The 18,798-nt window shown below is 40.2% G+C and overlaps 1 protein-coding gene across 1 annotated transcript in view; it reads right to left on the reverse strand.

Moving 5' to 3' along the window:
* Positions 1 to 547: 547 nt before the first annotated feature.
* Positions 548 to 18,798, reverse strand: part of LOC104465219 (receptor-type tyrosine-protein phosphatase O-like) — a gene marked incomplete at its 3' end in the record, with an annotated part of 22,349 nt that continues 4,098 nt past the window's right edge. The window contains exons 4-11 of the mRNA XM_010078183.1: positions 17,809 to 17,929; positions 15,827 to 15,895; positions 12,270 to 12,353; positions 8,871 to 8,906; positions 5,623 to 5,704; positions 4,486 to 4,576; positions 3,894 to 3,970; positions 548 to 682 (exon numbers count right to left, since the gene is read on the reverse strand). Of these exons, the coding sequence (XP_010076485.1) occupies positions 548 to 682; positions 3,894 to 3,970; positions 4,486 to 4,576; positions 5,623 to 5,704; positions 8,871 to 8,906; positions 12,270 to 12,353; positions 15,827 to 15,895; positions 17,809 to 17,929 (695 nt within the window). The remainder of the gene's footprint in view (positions 683 to 3,893; positions 3,971 to 4,485; positions 4,577 to 5,622; positions 5,705 to 8,870; positions 8,907 to 12,269; positions 12,354 to 15,826; positions 15,896 to 17,808; positions 17,930 to 18,798) is intronic.

The following is an 18,798-nucleotide window of genomic DNA, read 5'->3' on the forward strand; positions in this document are numbered from 1 at the left end:
TGGAAGGAACCTCTGGAGGTCATCTTGTCAAACACCCCTGCTCAAGCAGGGACACCTAGGGCAGCCTGCTCAGGACCATGTCCAGATGGCTTTTGAATATCTTCAAGGGTGGAGACTCCACAACCTCTCTGGCCAACCTGTGCCAGTGCTTAGTCACCCTCTCAGTAACAGTGTGTTTCCTGATGTTCAGATGGAATTTAATGTGTTTTAATTTGTGCCCACTGCCTCCTGTCCTGTCACTGGGCATCACTGAGGGGTCCCTTGTCTTCGTCCCCTCCCATCACATATTTATACACAGTGATGAGATTCTCCTGAGCCTTCTCTTTTCCAGGCTCAAGAATCCCAGCTCCCTCAGCCTCTCCTCGTGTGAAAGATGCTTCAGTCCCTTAAACATCCTCAAATGCCTTCCATAAGTGAATGAAGTGCCATTCCAGGTCCAATCACAATGCTGCCTCATGATCAGAAAATGAAGAAATTCACCCACCAGAAAATAAATATGTTTTCAAAGTAGTTACTTTTATACTATGTGCAAGATTTTGTTACATACCCTTCTTTTCTCATTACATTGAGTAAGCATAACAATAATTTGAGATTTTTGCTGGAGAACCATCTTCCAAAAATCATTCCTAGTTTCTGGCAGTGGTCCTTGGGTTGCAATGTATTCCTGGGGTGAATTATAACCCTAAGAAACAAAGAGACAGAGGCTCTTTACCAACATAATTAATGCTTCAGAAGACAATTTTTTCTTTGGTATATGTGTTTTTTAGCTTGTTCAAGTTCAGTTTGTACTTTTTGAAGTGTTTTCTAATATAAATAAACTATTTATTTAATAAACCATTTAATATAAATAAACTCTATTTATTTGGAGACTACAACTTTTGCCAGTTTTTGATGCTCCCAGGGTGCAAGCAATCCAGAATGAAAGCTATTACTATACGAATCCTTTGCTCTGAGAGCAGGAAAGGCAATGTTAAAAAAAAACAAGTAATGAGAATCCTAAATCAAAGTTTCAGCTTCTTCCAGATTTCATAACTTAAGGGTTTATTTAGTTATAGACATAAAAACAATTACAGACATTTAGCCTGCTCATTCCAAGCAGTGCCTGTGGTGATTTTCAGTCACTGATGTAAATGGAAGGTAGCAATAAGTAGGATTATGTGCATGTGTTTATGTCATATGGACTTAAAGTAGCAAAACATGAATTAGAATTCTGCTTAAAGTGATTGAGAACATGCTGAGTCAGCACCTTTAACACCCTTACTATGTTTTATTGACACTCATATGCTTTATATCCATGTATTCCTTCTACTATTCCTATCAACATGCTTTTAGTTGGAAAGACTTCTTCCCCTCTCCACAACCAAAAGACCATTATAAAGGCGATAATAAAAGATCCACAGAAAAGCCATTTTGGCATCTTCTCTAACCATATTTGCTGAGATTTTAACACCAAAACTGCATTTGGAAAGTTATTTGACAGTCCGAACAAGAGCAAAAGACACATCCAACACACAGCATGCTCCCATGTAAATCAGGCAATTTCTGTGCCACCACTGTATGCAGATTGTAAAAATATTTGTGATTCGTGAGGACTTTTCATAAATGGCTTCCTCCAGACATCTCTAGAAGTGAGCTCAATCTGAGTTTTTGCACTACACTGAATTTGCTGTTTGTTTGTCTGCATGGGCTTTGTCTGACCTAAGTGTCAAATCTCTATTACCAGAGACACAGATCACCACCAGTACCTGTGTTTGGAGGAAGGTACTCAGTGGAGAAACAATTGTCAGGAAAAGCCAAGCATTAGGATGACACGTCTGTCCCAGTTTCTATGGTCAGCATTATGCTACAAGTAAAACTAAATAGATGTAAACGATAAATGGCAGAACTGAGAAATCCAAAAAGCACTGCTACATAAAATCCTGTTATCCATAATCCCATGTCACAGAAGTTTCCTGATTTGAGAATGATGCTTTTGAATGTTGGAACATTTTTCTCTTTTGATTCACTGCGAGCTCAGGCACTTGCAGCTTGGGTGTTGAGCTGCATGCTCTCAACACATAGAAACTAAGTGCAGGCAACATGCTGTCCTGGTTTCAGCTGAGACAGAGTTCACTTCCTTCACAGTAGCTAGTGTGAGGCTATGCTTTGGATTTGTGCTGAGAAGAAGGCTGATAACATACTGATGCTTAGAGTTGCTGCCAGGACAGACAAGGACTTTTCAGCTCCTCTGCTGTGCCAGCGTCTGCAGGGGCAGGAGAAGCTGGGAGGGGCCATAGGATTCGATCTTAGGTTAAGGATTGAGACACAAGTGGGCAAATACTCGATTCCATATCATGCACGTCATGCCCAGTATATAGACAAGACTCTGTCCAGAAGTACTTTTTCTTGCTCCAGGTTGTCTCCCTCCAGCTTGCCCTTCTCTCAGGGTCATCTCGGTCTCAGACACTCGGGCTCTTATCTCTTTTCCAGGATTGCAGTTTTGGGACTCTGCCCACTGTGGGATTGTTAGCCAGGAACGGGCTGAGCCTTGGTCATCGGATGGTGAGCAGTCTGACTGTGTATCACGCATTTGTATATTTGTATATATAACTATTATTATAATCATTATTATTGTTCCAATATTATTGTAGTTTAGTTATTAAATTGTTCTTAACTCACAAGTCTCTTTTCCCTTCACCCCTTCAATTCTCTCCTCCATCCCTGGGAGGGGGGAGGGCGAGTGATTAGTGTTGTGTAAAACTACAGCACGTGCTCAGCAGTACATGCATGGGCAATACCACAGTGACAAAGAAGTGGTTTCATCAACTCTTCTGAGAGCTCCTCCCTTTTCCCTAATGCTGACTCGGATCTCTCCAGCACAGCTAGGGCCAGCTCTAGGTTCTGTTCACAGTAGGTGTGCACAAATGGAAGGTCTTTTTCTAAACAGATGCTGTAGGGTCCTGCCTCCTGTCCATGCAGAGTGACCCAGTGGACGTTGCTCTCCCTAACACAGCTTACACTGAGCCACAGCGAGGGGGATAACAGAGGGGCAAACCCTTGTGGCAGGGATAAGCCTAAGTGACTGCATAAGCTCAGGCGAGAGTGGAAAGAGCTGATGAGGCAAATGGAAGGTCTTTTTCTAAACAGATGCTGTAGGGTCCTGCCTCCTGTCCATGCAGAGTGACCCAGTGGACGTTGCTCTCCCTAACACAGCTTACACTGAGCCACAGCGAGGGGGATAACAGAGGGGCAAACCCTTGTGGCAGGGATAAGCCTAAGTGACTGCATAAGCTCAGGCGAGAGTGGAAAGAGCTGATGAGGTTCCAGCAAACCCCCAGTGTCAAACTGCTTGACTGCAGCTCTGTGTATACTTTAATTATCCTAAAACTCTGGGCACCAGTGCCTGGTAAAGGGCTGCTCTATGCCAGGCAGAGGGAGGCACACTGGGAACACCAGAGATCAGGCAGAAAAGCAGAAGCTCCCTCCACACACCATCTGGGCTGTGTGCATTTTGGCAGTTGTGGAGTCTCTGGGTTAATCCTTTTTTCATGTGCTGTAGAAACCTGGAAATATTTCTTTAAAGTTTCTTATGTTTTTCCTAGATGTCTTAGAAAGCCACTGGATCACTTAGCATTTCCTCCCCATTACTCTACCAGTCTAATCTAGGTTTCACAAAGATTCACGCACAGCTCACCCAGGGTAAAATTTGCCAAAAATCCCCCACACTCTTTTTTTTTTTTTTTTTTTTAATGGCTGGTGAAAATTATAGTTTCCTGCAGGTGAAATTCTGAAAGCTGAAGGAGATGCTCAGAACGTGATTGAGCTTCTGGGAGATACTGTGCCATTTACAGGTGACACACTCCAACTGCTGTGCAGGGGATTGTTCTTTACACCGACCAAGTCTCTGTACTCACAGGAATATAGTTAGCATTAATGTAGTCAGATCCCTCTTCTTCATTCATTGAAACTAACCGGACACGACTAAAATCATCTGTAAATGGAAAAAAAAAAAAAGTCATTTGGTTCTCAAAAGTAGCACTCATCTCCAACTAGGCAAAATTAAAATTAATCCTATAAAAATAAAAATGGAAAAAATCTATTAAAAAGTGAGAGAATGCTCATATTTACCAACAGAGAGAAATACTTGCTTTGGTAAACACTACAGGGATACACCATCATTACTGTTCTGCAAAATATACCCTCCAACTGCCATCCCTTTGGGCTCCCTTAGGTTTCAAGAAAATTGCAAGAAAAACGTAGTAACACTACTCAGTAGTAGAAACGACCTTGTGTTTCTCACCTCCAAACTCCAGTCTTGAAGAACATCCCCAGAAAGCTACATCTCTTCACAGCTAACAAAAAACATCTATTGCCTGGTTCTCTCTAAGGACAGGTTTCAGACTAGGCTTTTATCAGTCAGAAAATCTGTCCTGATTCTCCAATTCTCTTATTAAAACTCTTCTCTGTCAAGAGACTTTAGCAGGAGCCTGTATGTATTGTACTTACATGGCAGGATATTTGTGTAGCGGTTTTTACAGCGATTCATAGGAAGATCAGCAGCAAAGTGGGGTATGTCAAGCCCAATCAGTTTTAGCTCCTACAAGTAACAGAAAGAAAAATGCCAAGATCAAACTAACAAACACTCAAAAAACAATTCTTTGTGAAGTGATTACTTGTGGCAGGTACCAGACTGAAAATGGTCATAAATCAATATAAACTGACATCAGAATTACACTGACTTCCCTGTTCTGATGCCTCTGAGTTTGGCTTGAAACAGCTACAGAGCAATGATGTGATCTCTCCTGCTGATGCTGCCAATGCACAGCTGCCCTCCAGGGCTGTGACTGTGGACTGCTCTTCTCCACCTGCACTTGATTAGCCAAAACAGCATCGAAACAGAGGATTAATAAATTATTCTGTTATGGCGTGGTGGTCATTCACTGCACTTAAAGGGCTTTCTTCAAGTCCTCAAGTGGCTTTTGATCTTGATCCTGGGGAATGCTTGGAAAATCTTTCTAGTCATTACCTTCAGTAGTTACATCTAATATATGATGCATCAGAGGACTTTTCACTGGCAGGAAGGGAACACGTCAGCCACCCAGAATGGTGGTAACACCCTGACAGTCCTCCTCACCCCCCTTCCACGTTTAAATCTTTGGGAGCTAACTCTAAGATAAACCTTTTTAAGTTTTATAATACTAAACTGACCTTAAATTCTGGGTAATTAAGAGAATGTACCTGAGCTGCTCTTTGAGAGACCTCTATGCTCTTAGATTTCTGATGTTACCTTCTGATTCCAGTGCTGTCCCTCAAATTAAGGGCATTAAATAAATAAAGACATTAAAATCCTGAATTGAATTCAGGCTGCCAGCAGCCTGTCCTAAGCTTAAAGGAAGTGTGTCAGTCTGACAACTATTGAATTGAATGTGATGAGCCACTCAAATTAGCTTACTAAATGCAGTCTTTAGCAACACCAAGGCTTGCTTTTAAATTCTGCAGAGCTGGAAGTGAAGCTGACCCACCCAGCAACAGCACACATCAAACAACACAGAGCAGAGGAACATGCCACACAAACCCAACATCGGGTGAAAAAGCTGATCTAGGCATGCCAGCTAGGAGGGGACAGAGTCGCCACAGATTTACCTCAAATTGCAGAGAAAATTTGTAATCTGAATCTTTGGCCATGTCCTTGATGTAGCCATCAAAATCATCCAACTGGACAGGGCTTTGAAAGAAAAACACACAGAAAATTAAGAAAAAAACCAAACTTTTTTACCACATTTTATTTCTACTTTCCCCCAGTAGACTATCAAGTCATTAGTATGTATTTGCCACTGTTAATGCTGGAAAGCAACAACAAAGAGGGGAAAAAAAATCTTGTGGTTCAATGCCACCTGTTTTGGTTTTGTGTGGTGGGGTTTTGGTAGCAGGGGAGGGGCTACAGAGATGGCCTCTGTGAGAAGCTGCTGGAAACTTCCCCAGCTCCAAGCTGGATGCATCTCTGGCCAAGGCTGATCCAGTCAGCGCCTCAGTGAATAACATATTTAACAGGCACGCAGTGCATGGCGTGGGGTGGGGGAGAGGTAGTCCTGGCTTGCAGCAGGGCCCAGCCTGCCCAGCCTCCACTGCAGCCCTGCCCTGGCCAATCCATCCACCGCAGCCTCCTCACAAAAGCTGTGAGCTTTTCAGGAGCCACTGAAAGAACCTGTGGTGAGATGTGAGGGAGACCACTCTGAAGACACGAAGGTCAGTGAAGAAAGGAGAGGGAGGAGATCCTGGACCAGGGATTCCCCTGCAGTCCATGGTGAAGACTGTGGTGAGGCAGGACATTCCCCTGTAGTCCATGGAACTGGAGCAGAGCTTGCCCTGCAGCCCATGGAGGTTAATGGTGGAGCAGATCTCTACCTGCAACACCTGGAGAGAGGTGGCTGCACCCAAAGGAAGCCGTGACTCTGTGAGAGGGACACACGCCGGAGCAGTTAGTGGAGAACTGCAGCCCGTGGGAAGGACTCAGGTTGGAGAAGTTCATGGAGGACTGTCTCCCATGGGAGGGAACCCATGCTGGAGAAGGGGAAGAGTGTGAGGAGCCCTCCAGAGGAGGAGGAAGGAGTGGCAAAATACAGCATGTGAGTACTCCACCTGGAGTACTGCTTCCAGTTCTGGACCCCCCAATGCAAGAAGGATGTTGAGCTGTTGGAGCGGGTCCAGAGGAGAGCCACGAAAATGATCAGAGGGCTGGAGCACCTCCCCTATGAGGACAGGCTGAGAGAATTTGGATTGTTCAGCCTGGAAAAAAGAAGGCGCCAGTGGGACCTTATAGCAGCCTTCCAGTACCTGAAGGGGGCCTACAGGAGAGATGGGGAGGGGCTTTTTACAAAGGCATGCAGTGACAGGAGGAGGAATAATGGATTTAAACTGGAAGAGGGCAGATTTAGACTAGATATAAGGAAGAACTTCTTTACTGTGAGGGTGGTGAGACACTGGAACAGGTTGCCCAGAGAAGCTGTGGATGCCCCATCCCTGGAGGTGTTCAAGGCCAGGCTGGATGAGGCTTTGAGCAACCTGGTCTAGTGGAGGGTGTCCGTGCCCATATTAGAGGGGTTGGAACAATATGGTCTCTAAAGTCCCTTCCAGCCCAAACCATTCTATGATTCTACGAACTGACCGCAACCCCTGTTCCCTGCCTGCTGCGCTGCCAGCAGGGGAGAAGGTAGAGAAATTTGGAACAAAGTCTTTGAGCCTGAGAAGAAGGGAGGGGTGGGGGGAAGATGCCTTTCTAAGACTTGGTTCTCTTTCTCATTGTCCTACTCTGGGTTTGACTGTTAGCAAATTAAATTGTTTTGTTTTCTCCCCAAGTCGATTCTGGGGTTTTTTGCCTATGACCATAAGTGGTAAGTGATCCCTCCCTGTCCTCACCTCAACCCATGTTTTCACCTTCTGTTCTTGTGATTCTCCTCCCCATCCCACTGGGAAGGAGGAATGAGCAAGTGACTGCGTGGTGCTTACTTAGTTGCTGTGTGGGCTTAAATCAAAACACCACCAAATGGTGCACCATACTGTAATGGCACAACAAGAAAGGCTGAGAGAGGGGCACTTACCCCTCTGGGTGAGCTGAATGCTGCAGCTGCTGAGGATAATAAGGGTCTGACTTGAGTTAAAGTATTGGACCTGTCCTACCTGTGGGAAACCACTAGTCTAAGGTGAGGGAAATGGCCTCCTGCGAGGGGAACGATACCCTTCCTATGACTCCCTTGTCCCTGAACTGCTTTTGCAGGTGGGTATGTCCCCAAGGCATACATGGCACAGCAATAAGCGGTGATCCAGCACCACATCGCAGACCCAGTCCAAGCACCATCCCACCAGCATGCTTCTGGCATGAGGGCAGCTGTAGCTTCATTTAAGTTGCCTCTTGTGCCATGTAAAATGTTGCTTTCAGATATTTTCACATCTGGCAGAAACAGTTTTAAAACTTATCTGAGATTTACTCATGCAGAAAAAATGGATTTCATATTTAGGTTTTGCTTTTTTTTAGAAGGTCCACAAGACAAAATCACTTAAAATAGCATTTTGGATGTCTCTGCTGTGACTGCTTTCTCTGCTAGCTTTGAGAACTATACACATTTGTCATCAGAGGTCAAATTCTCCTCCCAGAGAGATGGTGGCTAAAAAAAAGTGGCATATAACTATACAAAAACATGCAGAGCTTCAGTAGGTATAAATTAGCCTTGATGTAGCAACTCCCATCATTCTACCCACTTATTCACCAGGTGAGGGTCTGTTAGTACAGGCACACCTCTGAACATAACAGAGAAATAATTAGGCTAACACTCTGAATAATGAAACACAGGTAAACAGCCTCCCTCACCTAATTATCACACTGTAATTTACAAGCTACTGAAGCATATACACAGTAATCTTTTCATTTACTTTGAGGGAATATGCCCAAAGGAACCTGCCTTATCGCTGCTTAATTACTCCTGTTTACCCGTTAGCATTAATGATCTAATATTGTAGCAACAACTGTAATGAGAGCCTTGTGTCAAGAGGGAAATATCACTAGGAACAAACGCATCACAGTTTTTCACCATTTGTCTTTTTTAACTAAGGATAAGCTCTGCTGGAATCACTAAGTTGGATAATTGATCTTTTCCCCAATGACTAATTTTCTATCAGTAAGGAGCTGTTTTACCACAACCTATCTGTTGAGAAGAATTGCTTTTGTCCAGTTATTGTTTGTTTTCTGTCTTCAGACATCTCTCTCAGGATGTATTTACCAAGAAGTTCTCTATATTTGTAACTGCAATATCACTATAGCGTGTACTCCATAATGCATGTTTAGACTAAGGTGATAATGTTTTAATATTACTTTAAAAATTAAAGAAGTTACGTACTTGGTCAGCTTTCTCTTCTTTAATCCATTTTTACTCCTGTAAAAAGAAGTGGTTTTCAGTCATTAAACTATTGTATAGTCTTTATTCAAAGATAGTACTGATTGAAGAATGTATGTTTTCTGGTCACCATCATACTCAGGATGAGATTGGTGATAATATCTTGGATATTTTTAAGCTGACAGCAACATTTCCACTGACATCAGTGGGATGCCTTTTCCTTTCTGTGGCTCTGAGAACAACCTGCTTGAGACAGAGAAAACCTATGCCTAACACAAGCAATGGATCCTCTACAAATCCTGACCCGACAACACCTTTGGCTTCAAGTGCGCTAGGACTGAGACCCCAGGGCCCAAGCCTGGCTGAGCCTGGCCAGGTTGCTGGTGCAGGGGATGGGGCACTGTGGTGTCCCCTGGGCTGCTCCGCTGCGGCTCTAGCGGGCTTGGTACCTGGATGGCAACACTAGAGAACAACCATGAGTGAGAAGCATTTGTTGAGTAAAGGGAGGAGACCACCATTTGCAAATTCAAGTGAGGGTGAATGAAAAAAAGGAAGGGCCTGAATACTATTTCTCACCCATTTCATAACCTGCTTATGATGATCAATGATGACAATGGCAAATATCCTACTGACTTCAGTGGGACTCAAGTTTAAAATTTAAATAATTTTAAGTGACATTTAACAGCCAGAGATAATTATGCCATTTATGTAATACACTGTCTTCACATGATTTATAAGTGATATAATTCACTAGAGATGTGAGAAAGTTTATGAGTGTGTTAAGCAGTACAACCGGTAAGACATGGACTTAACTGTGCTACACTAATTACCACCATGTGGTTTTTATGGAGGGGTGCCTGTGTTCCTTTGCTGTTGCAAGTTAAGCAATGAATCAGATTAAATGCACAAAGTGAGGACCCTGGAACAGTTTGGCTAGAGGTTTGAGAACACTGATCTCATCTGTTAATCCAGCCACAAAGCACAAACAGATTATTGCTTGCTCAAAAGGGATTATAGTAGTGTCTTTTTTTTTTCCCTGGGCTTTGAACAATATTTGTTCATTAAACATATTATAATTATGCTATTTTTAATTTCATGATGACATTAAAATGATTTCTAGATAACTTGGGTCGTAGCCTCAATTAGTAAATTGAAGACTTTTCATTTCAAAATAATGAAACTGTACAGAAAGATATAATAAAAAGTGGACCATTTTTATTTTTCTACCCTGCTAAGTTTAGAAGTGAAATTAAAAAAAAAATCCAAAATTAATTTTACAAAATGCTCATGTTTTGGAGCAGCTACAACCTGTAGTAATTTTGTTATCTTGTCAAGCTACATTTCCATTTAGATGTGGAGCTTTGCCTGCAGAGTTAACAAGAGCTATAGCAATACCAGCTTTACACTAATGTGGAGATTTACTTTGCAAAACTTTATTTTACAAATATTATAAACCTCTTCAGCCTACCATGCTATCTATACAGATACTATCTGTATAGTATCCGTACATTTATAGGTACCATACACATACTCTAGTAGTATTTATTCTATATCTTCAACGACTTTTTCCAAAGAAGACTTAAAATTAATTAATCTAAATTGTTCAATGCATTTCTTTTCTATCCTCTGTGACTGTGGTAAACCTTTTAATGTTGGGCACATTGGAATTCACTTAAAAAGAAAAAAATATCGAAGTGCTGTCTATGAGAATGCTTCTAAGAACACATCTCCAAGGAACACTTCAAGAGGCAATAAAACAAATGATTGACATCCATTTCTCAGCAACAATTTCTTATGCTTTGACAATCTCAAGAGGCCTTTGTTTCTTAGCATTGCAATCATTTCCTGAATGTTCATAAATGTTTTAAACCAACTTGTATGCGAAACAAAGACATTTGAAAGATTATCTGGTGTTTCATCTGTTCTTCCATATTTACCCTACAGATTAAAACATGAATAGAGGGATTAATCTCATCTCATTCAACTTCATCTCCTTTAAACTTGTTCATCTAGACTAAACTAGGTAGCTTAATTGAAGAAGAAACCTATGAAGAAAGATACACATCCAGAAATGTGAGTTAATGCATATTAATACATATTAAACAAAAAGAGGCAAAGGGGCAAAATAACATGATGACTCTTTTTGTAGCAGTGCCATTGACAGTGGCCAGCTTGGGCTTCTGGACCATTAGAGAGTTAAGAGAGATCAGTGTGACCTTCACAATAAGAAACTCCTTGTCTGATCCTCCATCACTGTCCGGCTCCAATACTTAGCTAAGTTTCAGACAACTTACAAGTCAATATAACAGCCTTGAAGAGACATAGAAGACTTCCATCTGCTCTTCAGCTGGGTGTGTGTGTGAACATGCTTTTATTTTCATGGGAGAAGAAATAGACCATTCTTTAGTGACAAAAAACCACTTGCATTTCTGACAATTTAGATGGGTTTTTCTACAGTGCCAATGTGACCCAAGAAAAACCAGTCTCAGAAATCCCTATGCTGAAGATTTTGATGACTACCTAACAGGGCTGTGGTGCTGTATGGTAACACCAGTGAAAACATTTGGTCAAAAGTAAATCTTAACTTTGGCGCCAAACACATTTTTGTACATCTGTATACCTTGGACTCAAGACCGTCAGGAACTTTTAATTTATATAAAGTTTCTTTTATATAAATTAAGCATTTTCAGATCATAGTCAATTAGTTTTGCTAAATGGTTCATAGAGCAGTTCTGGTTCTAAATAGACCGTGGGGCTTTGTTGGTTAGGTATTTTCAAAAAACTAATCAGTTATTTACTATGCCTTTATAAATTATTTACTAACTAAACTATTAAATGCACACACACAGAGACACACACACACAGTGACTCTATTTTTACATTTTGGGACTGCTAGTTTGTATGGATTCTCAGTGAACTGTTGTTTCCAAAAGCAAAACTTTTACTGATGTCAGAAGAGCAAAACTGCACCTTTAAAACCTAAGGTATTTGATGTCACACACCAAACAGGTGGGGCACAATCAAGCAATTTTAGTAATAGAAAAGCAGCAGCAGCAGAAGGCAATGCCAAGCAATGAAGAGATGAATAACTGGGACAGAACAAGCCAGGACTTACAATGAAGTGGTAAGAATTGCAAAGAGAGCAAAGAGATGAATATGATGACTACCATAAGATTAGCTTTTTAATACCAAAATGGGCTGGAGCATAAACAGGCAAACTAGATGAAGCAGGGTAGCAAATACTTTGATACCCACATCCTCTCCAATCCATGTTCTAGTACAAGAAAATTATATCTTCAAGAGCTTTGACCCATTTGAAAACAAAAGTATCACATATGTTTTATGTAATAGAAATTAACATTGTTTACACATTGCATATGGAAAAACAAGTAAATCACTTACCAAGGATTAATATAAAATGCCAAAAGATAATCAGTCCAAAGGCATGAGGGTAGCAGAGTTAGGAAAGCAAATACACTTCTACGCCTGTGAGCATTAATAAATAACATACATAAAGATGAAAAAGTGAGGAGAGTTAGTAAGACAAACAGAAATCAGGAGATCAACAAAATCTATTTTAAAAATCAGCTAAACCCATAAAGGCTTCCTCTTACTTACTTCATAAGAGTATTATTAGCATCCATAGAATTTTTACTCCTCAATCTGACACCCTATATAGGATCTTCAGCTATCCAACATAAAATTCTATATGATGAAAAGAAATGTGTTTTCTGTTATTGATTAAGGCCTAAATCAATGCTAACTGATAAACTGGCACATTTTCAGAGAGTGAAGTGCATTTGAAAATTTCATCCACAGGTTTATGTCTATTACTTAAGTGGTGCCAAGTCTATTTTCTGATGACTTGAGCTATTTCAGGACAGACATAGTTTGTTTTTACCATGCACAACTATGGTAATCTCCCATGTTTGCTCCTGCAAGTGATCCTGTGGACATCAGTAGGAAGATCTGTATCAGGCTTAAATTCAGATCATTCCAGTACCTCTTAGTATCCTCTATTGAGTCGGATTTCAGAAAACATCCATTTTGCAGTGTCCCATTTTTGAGCCTTTTAAATTCTCTCCTAGGTTTTCAACAAACATTATTTTAACTTGTTCTAAACATAGTTTCTATGAATAACTATTCACAGCAAGTTTCATCATGGCTAAAGGAAATCTGAGTACAAAACCATTCTAAACTTCTGTATTTACAGCCTGTCTACCAGATTCAGCTACACATTAATCCAGGAAACGCATTCATGACTGTTTTGCCTGTTGGTGGAGTGGGCTATAGGTACTTTGTAAATGTGAAAAACTCATTAAATTTAAACAAAAATTGCCCCAGTAGTAGGACTTTTTTTGCCAAATACACACTCTGCATGTTTTTTTCCCATCAGAAAATCTGCTGTCCTAAAGCAATACCATACTTCTACAACTGTTCTGAGGAGGAACCACAAAGTAAAATTTCCTTTTCCAGTACTTTCAGCTCTTATGAGGTGAGTAGATACTGTGTTTTCCCTGATAAGTAAGTCACATCACCTGTAATCATCTCTAATCTAAATCTTCCAACCAGTGGTGGAAAATTTAACTCCCACACAGTGAAAACTCCAAGTTATGCTTTAATTAATGAGTTTTACTGTTGAAAAGAAAATGGGCAGTGCAGTTTCTGTACGGCACCTTCCCCAGGCATTGGTAGGGATTGTGTGGGTCAGCCAGAAGCAGGAGACCTTTCTAATTAATCATATGCCATAGTGGTTGCAGCATCAGGGCTTTAGGGCATATCTGTTTTCAGGGTTTCTATGGGACTGGACTGAGGATGAAATTTGGCTTTCCATAAGCAGATCTCTGGTGCCACAGAGAGGTTTTCATTAGGCTTAAAAAAGAGAAGTGATGATGTTGCCAGAATACTCCTCTTTCCTTTGGGAAACTCCAAGTGAGGTTTCGACTTCCTCTTACCTACAGAGGCAGAAGGAGTTATTCAAGCCTGAGTCTTCTTTCATCATCAAATCATCATGAGAAAATTCCACACTTTATCAAATGACAGGCTAATGTTCGTGCAGACCTACTTATATTGTTCACAGATTAGGAATGCTGACATCCAAAACAGTTGATTTCATTCAACATATGAAAAAAATACATAATTGGCCAGTAAATACAATATTGTTTCCCTGCAATTATATAGCCTTTCACCTACTGCTCAGGTGTACTGAACAATTTTAATTAAAAGAAAGAGGTGCAGAGATTCCTCAAATAACGAGCAATAAACTGAGCTTTCCTTAGGAATCAGTGGATACGCCCATAGCTCCCTTACTAGATCACTGGAATGACCCCAAGCAAAATGGGTTTCTTAGTCCTTCTACCTCTCTTTAGGACCATATTTTCCATTTGCCTGCCTGGATGGACAGCAAATCTGGTCTTGACATTAGACAACAGAGGCATGCAAAACAGGGTATCTTTACTAACTCTCAGAGAAGTCAGGCCCAACTGAAGGCACACTGCCTTCAATTACCAAGTATTTATGGAGATATCAAGCAGGAATATTTTCCTCAATTTATATTTTTATAACATTATTTATGTATGTATACATATGTGCATATATACACGTATATATACACACACATACATACACATAAACTAAATCAAGCAACATGATCCTTCGCTTTCACATCCAAACCTATTAATTAATTCCCCTTCCCATAAAAAAAGAATTTTATGGTTTTAATAACATCTGTTGCTAGTTTAATCATTTGATTCAAGCTTGGATATTTAATTAACATGAGTGTTTGATCTTCTGCCTTCTTTGCCATTAATATAGTCCAAGTAAGAGGAGCTGAAAGAAAGATTAGTTTTTACTGCATAGAGCTGGCTGCTATTAAAGCTAAACCAAGCAAGTGAAGCTTGTTTAATATCCAGTTAATTAGCAGCACAGTGAGGTATTGACAAGATTTGCTGGGCTTGTTAGTTCAGTGTGCAGGCTTATTAGCAAAAGGCTTGTTATGCTGCAGTGTCAATCCATTTAATCCTGTCCTTTGTGTCTCATGCGGTCATGGAAGCAGTTCCCTCTACAGCAACTCTTCTTTCCAACTTCTTGGCTGTCAACAAAGCCGATCATGGGTGTAAAGCCAAAGTCCATATTTTGTTCTTCCTACATTCTGGAATGGGGCTGACAGTGTGCTTTTAAATATCTGTGTTTGGACTTGCCTTAAAATATGAGGTTTTTGCAGAGATTGTTAATAACAAAACAGTAAACCTTGGGTCAGTCATTAGTACTCATTTGATTATCAAAATAGGAATGAAAATGACCATGCTGGTGCCAGTCAGGCAGCTCTCAGAGCCCATACACTTTATTTGTTCAAATACTTCTCTTCGACTGATTCTGTAAGTGATGGTTTGGAGTCCATAATCAGTGCTCGCAACTCTTCTAGGTGGTTTTCTAGACTAGCAAGAATATGGGGTTTTTCTCAAGTTTATCAACAGCAATGAACATTAAGTTATAGTAAGTATTTGAGTTGGCTTGTCGTTGTCTTGCAATGCAAGGAAAATTAATTAATGGCACTGCATGAAGACAGTTGCTAATTGGTCATCTACATGCAAGCTTACTCCTGGATGTAAATATATCTCTATGGAAGTGCTAATGGATTTATAGATCAAGTTTCTACACTTGTGTTATTTTAGGAAACTTGCCTGTAAGAGAAAAGAAAAAAAAAATCCTCCCAAAACACATCTATGCAACTTGGTTAACGAGTATATATCATCCCCTACTAAGAACAGCAGGTGATAGAATACATAGTATTGAGTCATAATTCAAGAAATAAAATACTAAAATAACAGGTATCATAGTTTTATCTTAAAGAGGGTCAGTGATGACATAAAAAATAAGCACTTAAGATAAAATATCATCTTTGCCAAGAAGCAGAGGTGGGGAAAAACATAATCAAAAGCTTTGCTTCAAACACTCACCAATTATAGGGAAGCTTTCCATCTCTCTCTAAAGATGCAAAATTGACAAAGGTTCCAGCCCCACACTCCCTGTTTCAGGAAGACCATTGGGTACAAAGTTACCATTATTGGATTCACAATGCTTGCAATAATGTAGATTTAACAGAGAACTCTCAGAGTTGCGAAGTGCTGAACACTCACATTTGTGACTAGATCTGAGATATCTATGATAAACATAACTGAAATCCCTTAACACAGTCATCCAAAACCAATAAATGTTCAACACCACTTGAGATCTGGTTTCCTACTAATGCTTAAAAAGAGTGAAACAAGGAAGAAGTTGCCAATAAAGGTCTCAGATAGGCTTCATGTTCTGTCCAGATTTGGCTTTCTATAGTCTGGCACTAGCACTAGTTGCTGACCCCAGTACACATGCTAGATATTTACCTTTCTATACGAAATATTCACTGTCCCAACTCTAAGGAGAAAATGTATAATTTTCTCCATTTGACAGGATCACGGTAATTTTGAGTTCACAAAATAATTGTGGAAAAAAAACCTGAATTTCCTGAACAACATTCCAATGAGTTTATCACAAGTCCATTATTTTCAGCTGCAAACGATAAACTGATGACTATTTTTGATTCCTTGACTTAAACAAACAATTGCTTGTAGCTTCTTACTGGATTTACTTTTTAAATTTCCTTCTGGGGTTTTTATCTTCTGTGGCTAGAAGCAGCATTGAAGAGAAAAAGAAAAAGCTTTGGGCTGCCTGCACAGTAATTAAGTAGGAAAGAGAATTAATTTAGCTGGGATTTTCACAGAGCCAGTTACATGTAAAAGGAGCAAACCACATAATGTTCACTGAAAGAGACAGCCTGCAAAATATGTGTGATGGGGTCATCTCTTGCAAGGAATACATAGTGAAGACACAACACATAAAATGCAGTGTCTGCTAAGTAGCCAATTGCAGAATTCTTCACACAAGCTTTTTTACATTACATCATTTTCTTTCTTGACACAGAACAGTAAATTAATATAAAATATATTACATAGATTATAAAAGGAAGAAGATTCCAGGGCACTTCCAAACCCAGGAGGTGAACCACATATCGAGGGGCCTTCCACAGTTCCCTCAGGCCATAGCATAGCCCATGTTAAAGTGAACTGTTACAAGTAAGACCACCAGGAAAAGGAAATTGAATTTCAATATTCAGCTACAAATGACTGGTGCAGATAGCTGAAGGAACAGCAGGTTCTGTTAAAAAAAAAAAAAAGGTTTACTCCTTCAAGATAATATTTCCCTTCATCTATATGACACAACAAGTTGGGATCATTAATGTCACAGGTGAACAGCAGGACCTGAGATGGCTGCATCCTGACTACAAAGACAAGATCTAGGTGAGCCCTTATGTTCTTACCCATGCTGCAGTTCCCACAGGAAGGAGGCCCATACGAATGCAGAATTTGGACAACTGTAAGACCAGGATGTGGCAAATGCTCTAGAGAGAGACTCTCGGGGCCACGGGTACATCCTTCCTCATCCTAAGGGTTCAGGCCTTACATGGCCTCTGAAATGGAGCATCCTGGACCTGATGAACAAATCATCTTATCTGTTGATGCGGAAAATCTCCTGTTTCCAAACTATATGAAAGACTTGCAAAGCATCTTGATGTCCTGCTCATGCCCAGTTGCCTCAGATCCTAATTATCCTTTAGGTTCCTGACTCAACCCTTTTGTAATAAGTGATTTCACTTATAGACCCAATCTCGCAAAGCTCAAAATGAGACAAAGGTTGAGGCTTATAACTTAGGTCAAGAATGAAAGTAGAAAGAGGGAGAAGACATGCTACTCCTAAACAGCAGCAAGACAACTATTTTGAAGGCATCCTGTTCACTAGCATCTCAAGCAGCACCCATATACACAAGCATCCTTAATTGCAACTGTTGACATGATGTGTTTGTTGTCTGAAATTTTTGGAATTTGCATAAATCTGGAATTACCTGGCCATTTGTAGATGTTTTCTCCTGAGTACAACAAGAGTCACCAGCAGAAGTCCAATCAGAAGGATACTTAGGATGGCTAACACGGAGATTACCACTATGTTGGGATTCATCTCGGTGACTGTTCACAAAAACAAGGACTCTTGGTTATTCAGTTTAGAAGTGCTGACAGTTTGGTTGTTTTTTTTTCTTTTCCCTGAATGTTGAAAATGTTGTTTTTCTGAACTGATCTCATTCAGCCTGGAGTGCTATAGAGAGAAAAATCTACCCCTAGAGATAAAGGGAGGTTTTGACTAGTTATTTCTCTTATAAAATTTCTGTGGGGAAATGACTTCACTCTGGCATTTCGTTGAACTTTGTCACGTTCTGATTGGTTTTGCTTTCTTTTTTAACTGACATTCATAGCACAGGAGAAATGGGTGAATGAAATATAAAATACAGATATTCATCATTATCTATGTCTCCAAAGCACATTTCAACTCTAAAGTTGTCCTTCAACAGTAATCAATGCCTTTTCTAACCCAAAAGGAAAATAACGGGCTGAGGCTCTATAATACACTGAGTTGAAATTGATTGAATTACTTTGGCAAATAAATTTTAACAAAATATTCTGTTTTAAATTAGAGCTGGAATCAACACTCAGTAACAAAATCTTGAATTATTTTTGTTCCATATTACATGCTTATCAACTTTACTACTGAGACCAATACCCCGTTCTGCTCATTACATAAGAAACCCTCTCTACTTTACTTGCTCAGCATAACCTTACATCCACAGTTGTCTAGAGAAGCATTTTTCAGATTAAAAATCACAGAGATTTTTAAGCTAAGTATCAGACACTGAACTCCAGCATGGAGTGGTGTATGATGTTACAAGACCAGTGACTAAAGCTACGTAACCCCCTAACTAAGCAGAGATGACACTGATCATTCTGAAGGGTAGATTTTAAAGAAAAGTCCAGTACTCTGGGCAGTTCAACACCAACACTCT

The sequence above is a fragment of the Pterocles gutturalis genome, unplaced genomic scaffold (assembly GCF_000699245.1).
Source record: "Pterocles gutturalis isolate BGI_N339 unplaced genomic scaffold, ASM69924v1 scaffold3386, whole genome shotgun sequence".
Lineage (NCBI taxonomy): Eukaryota > Metazoa > Chordata > Aves > Pterocliformes > Pteroclidae > Pterocles > Pterocles gutturalis.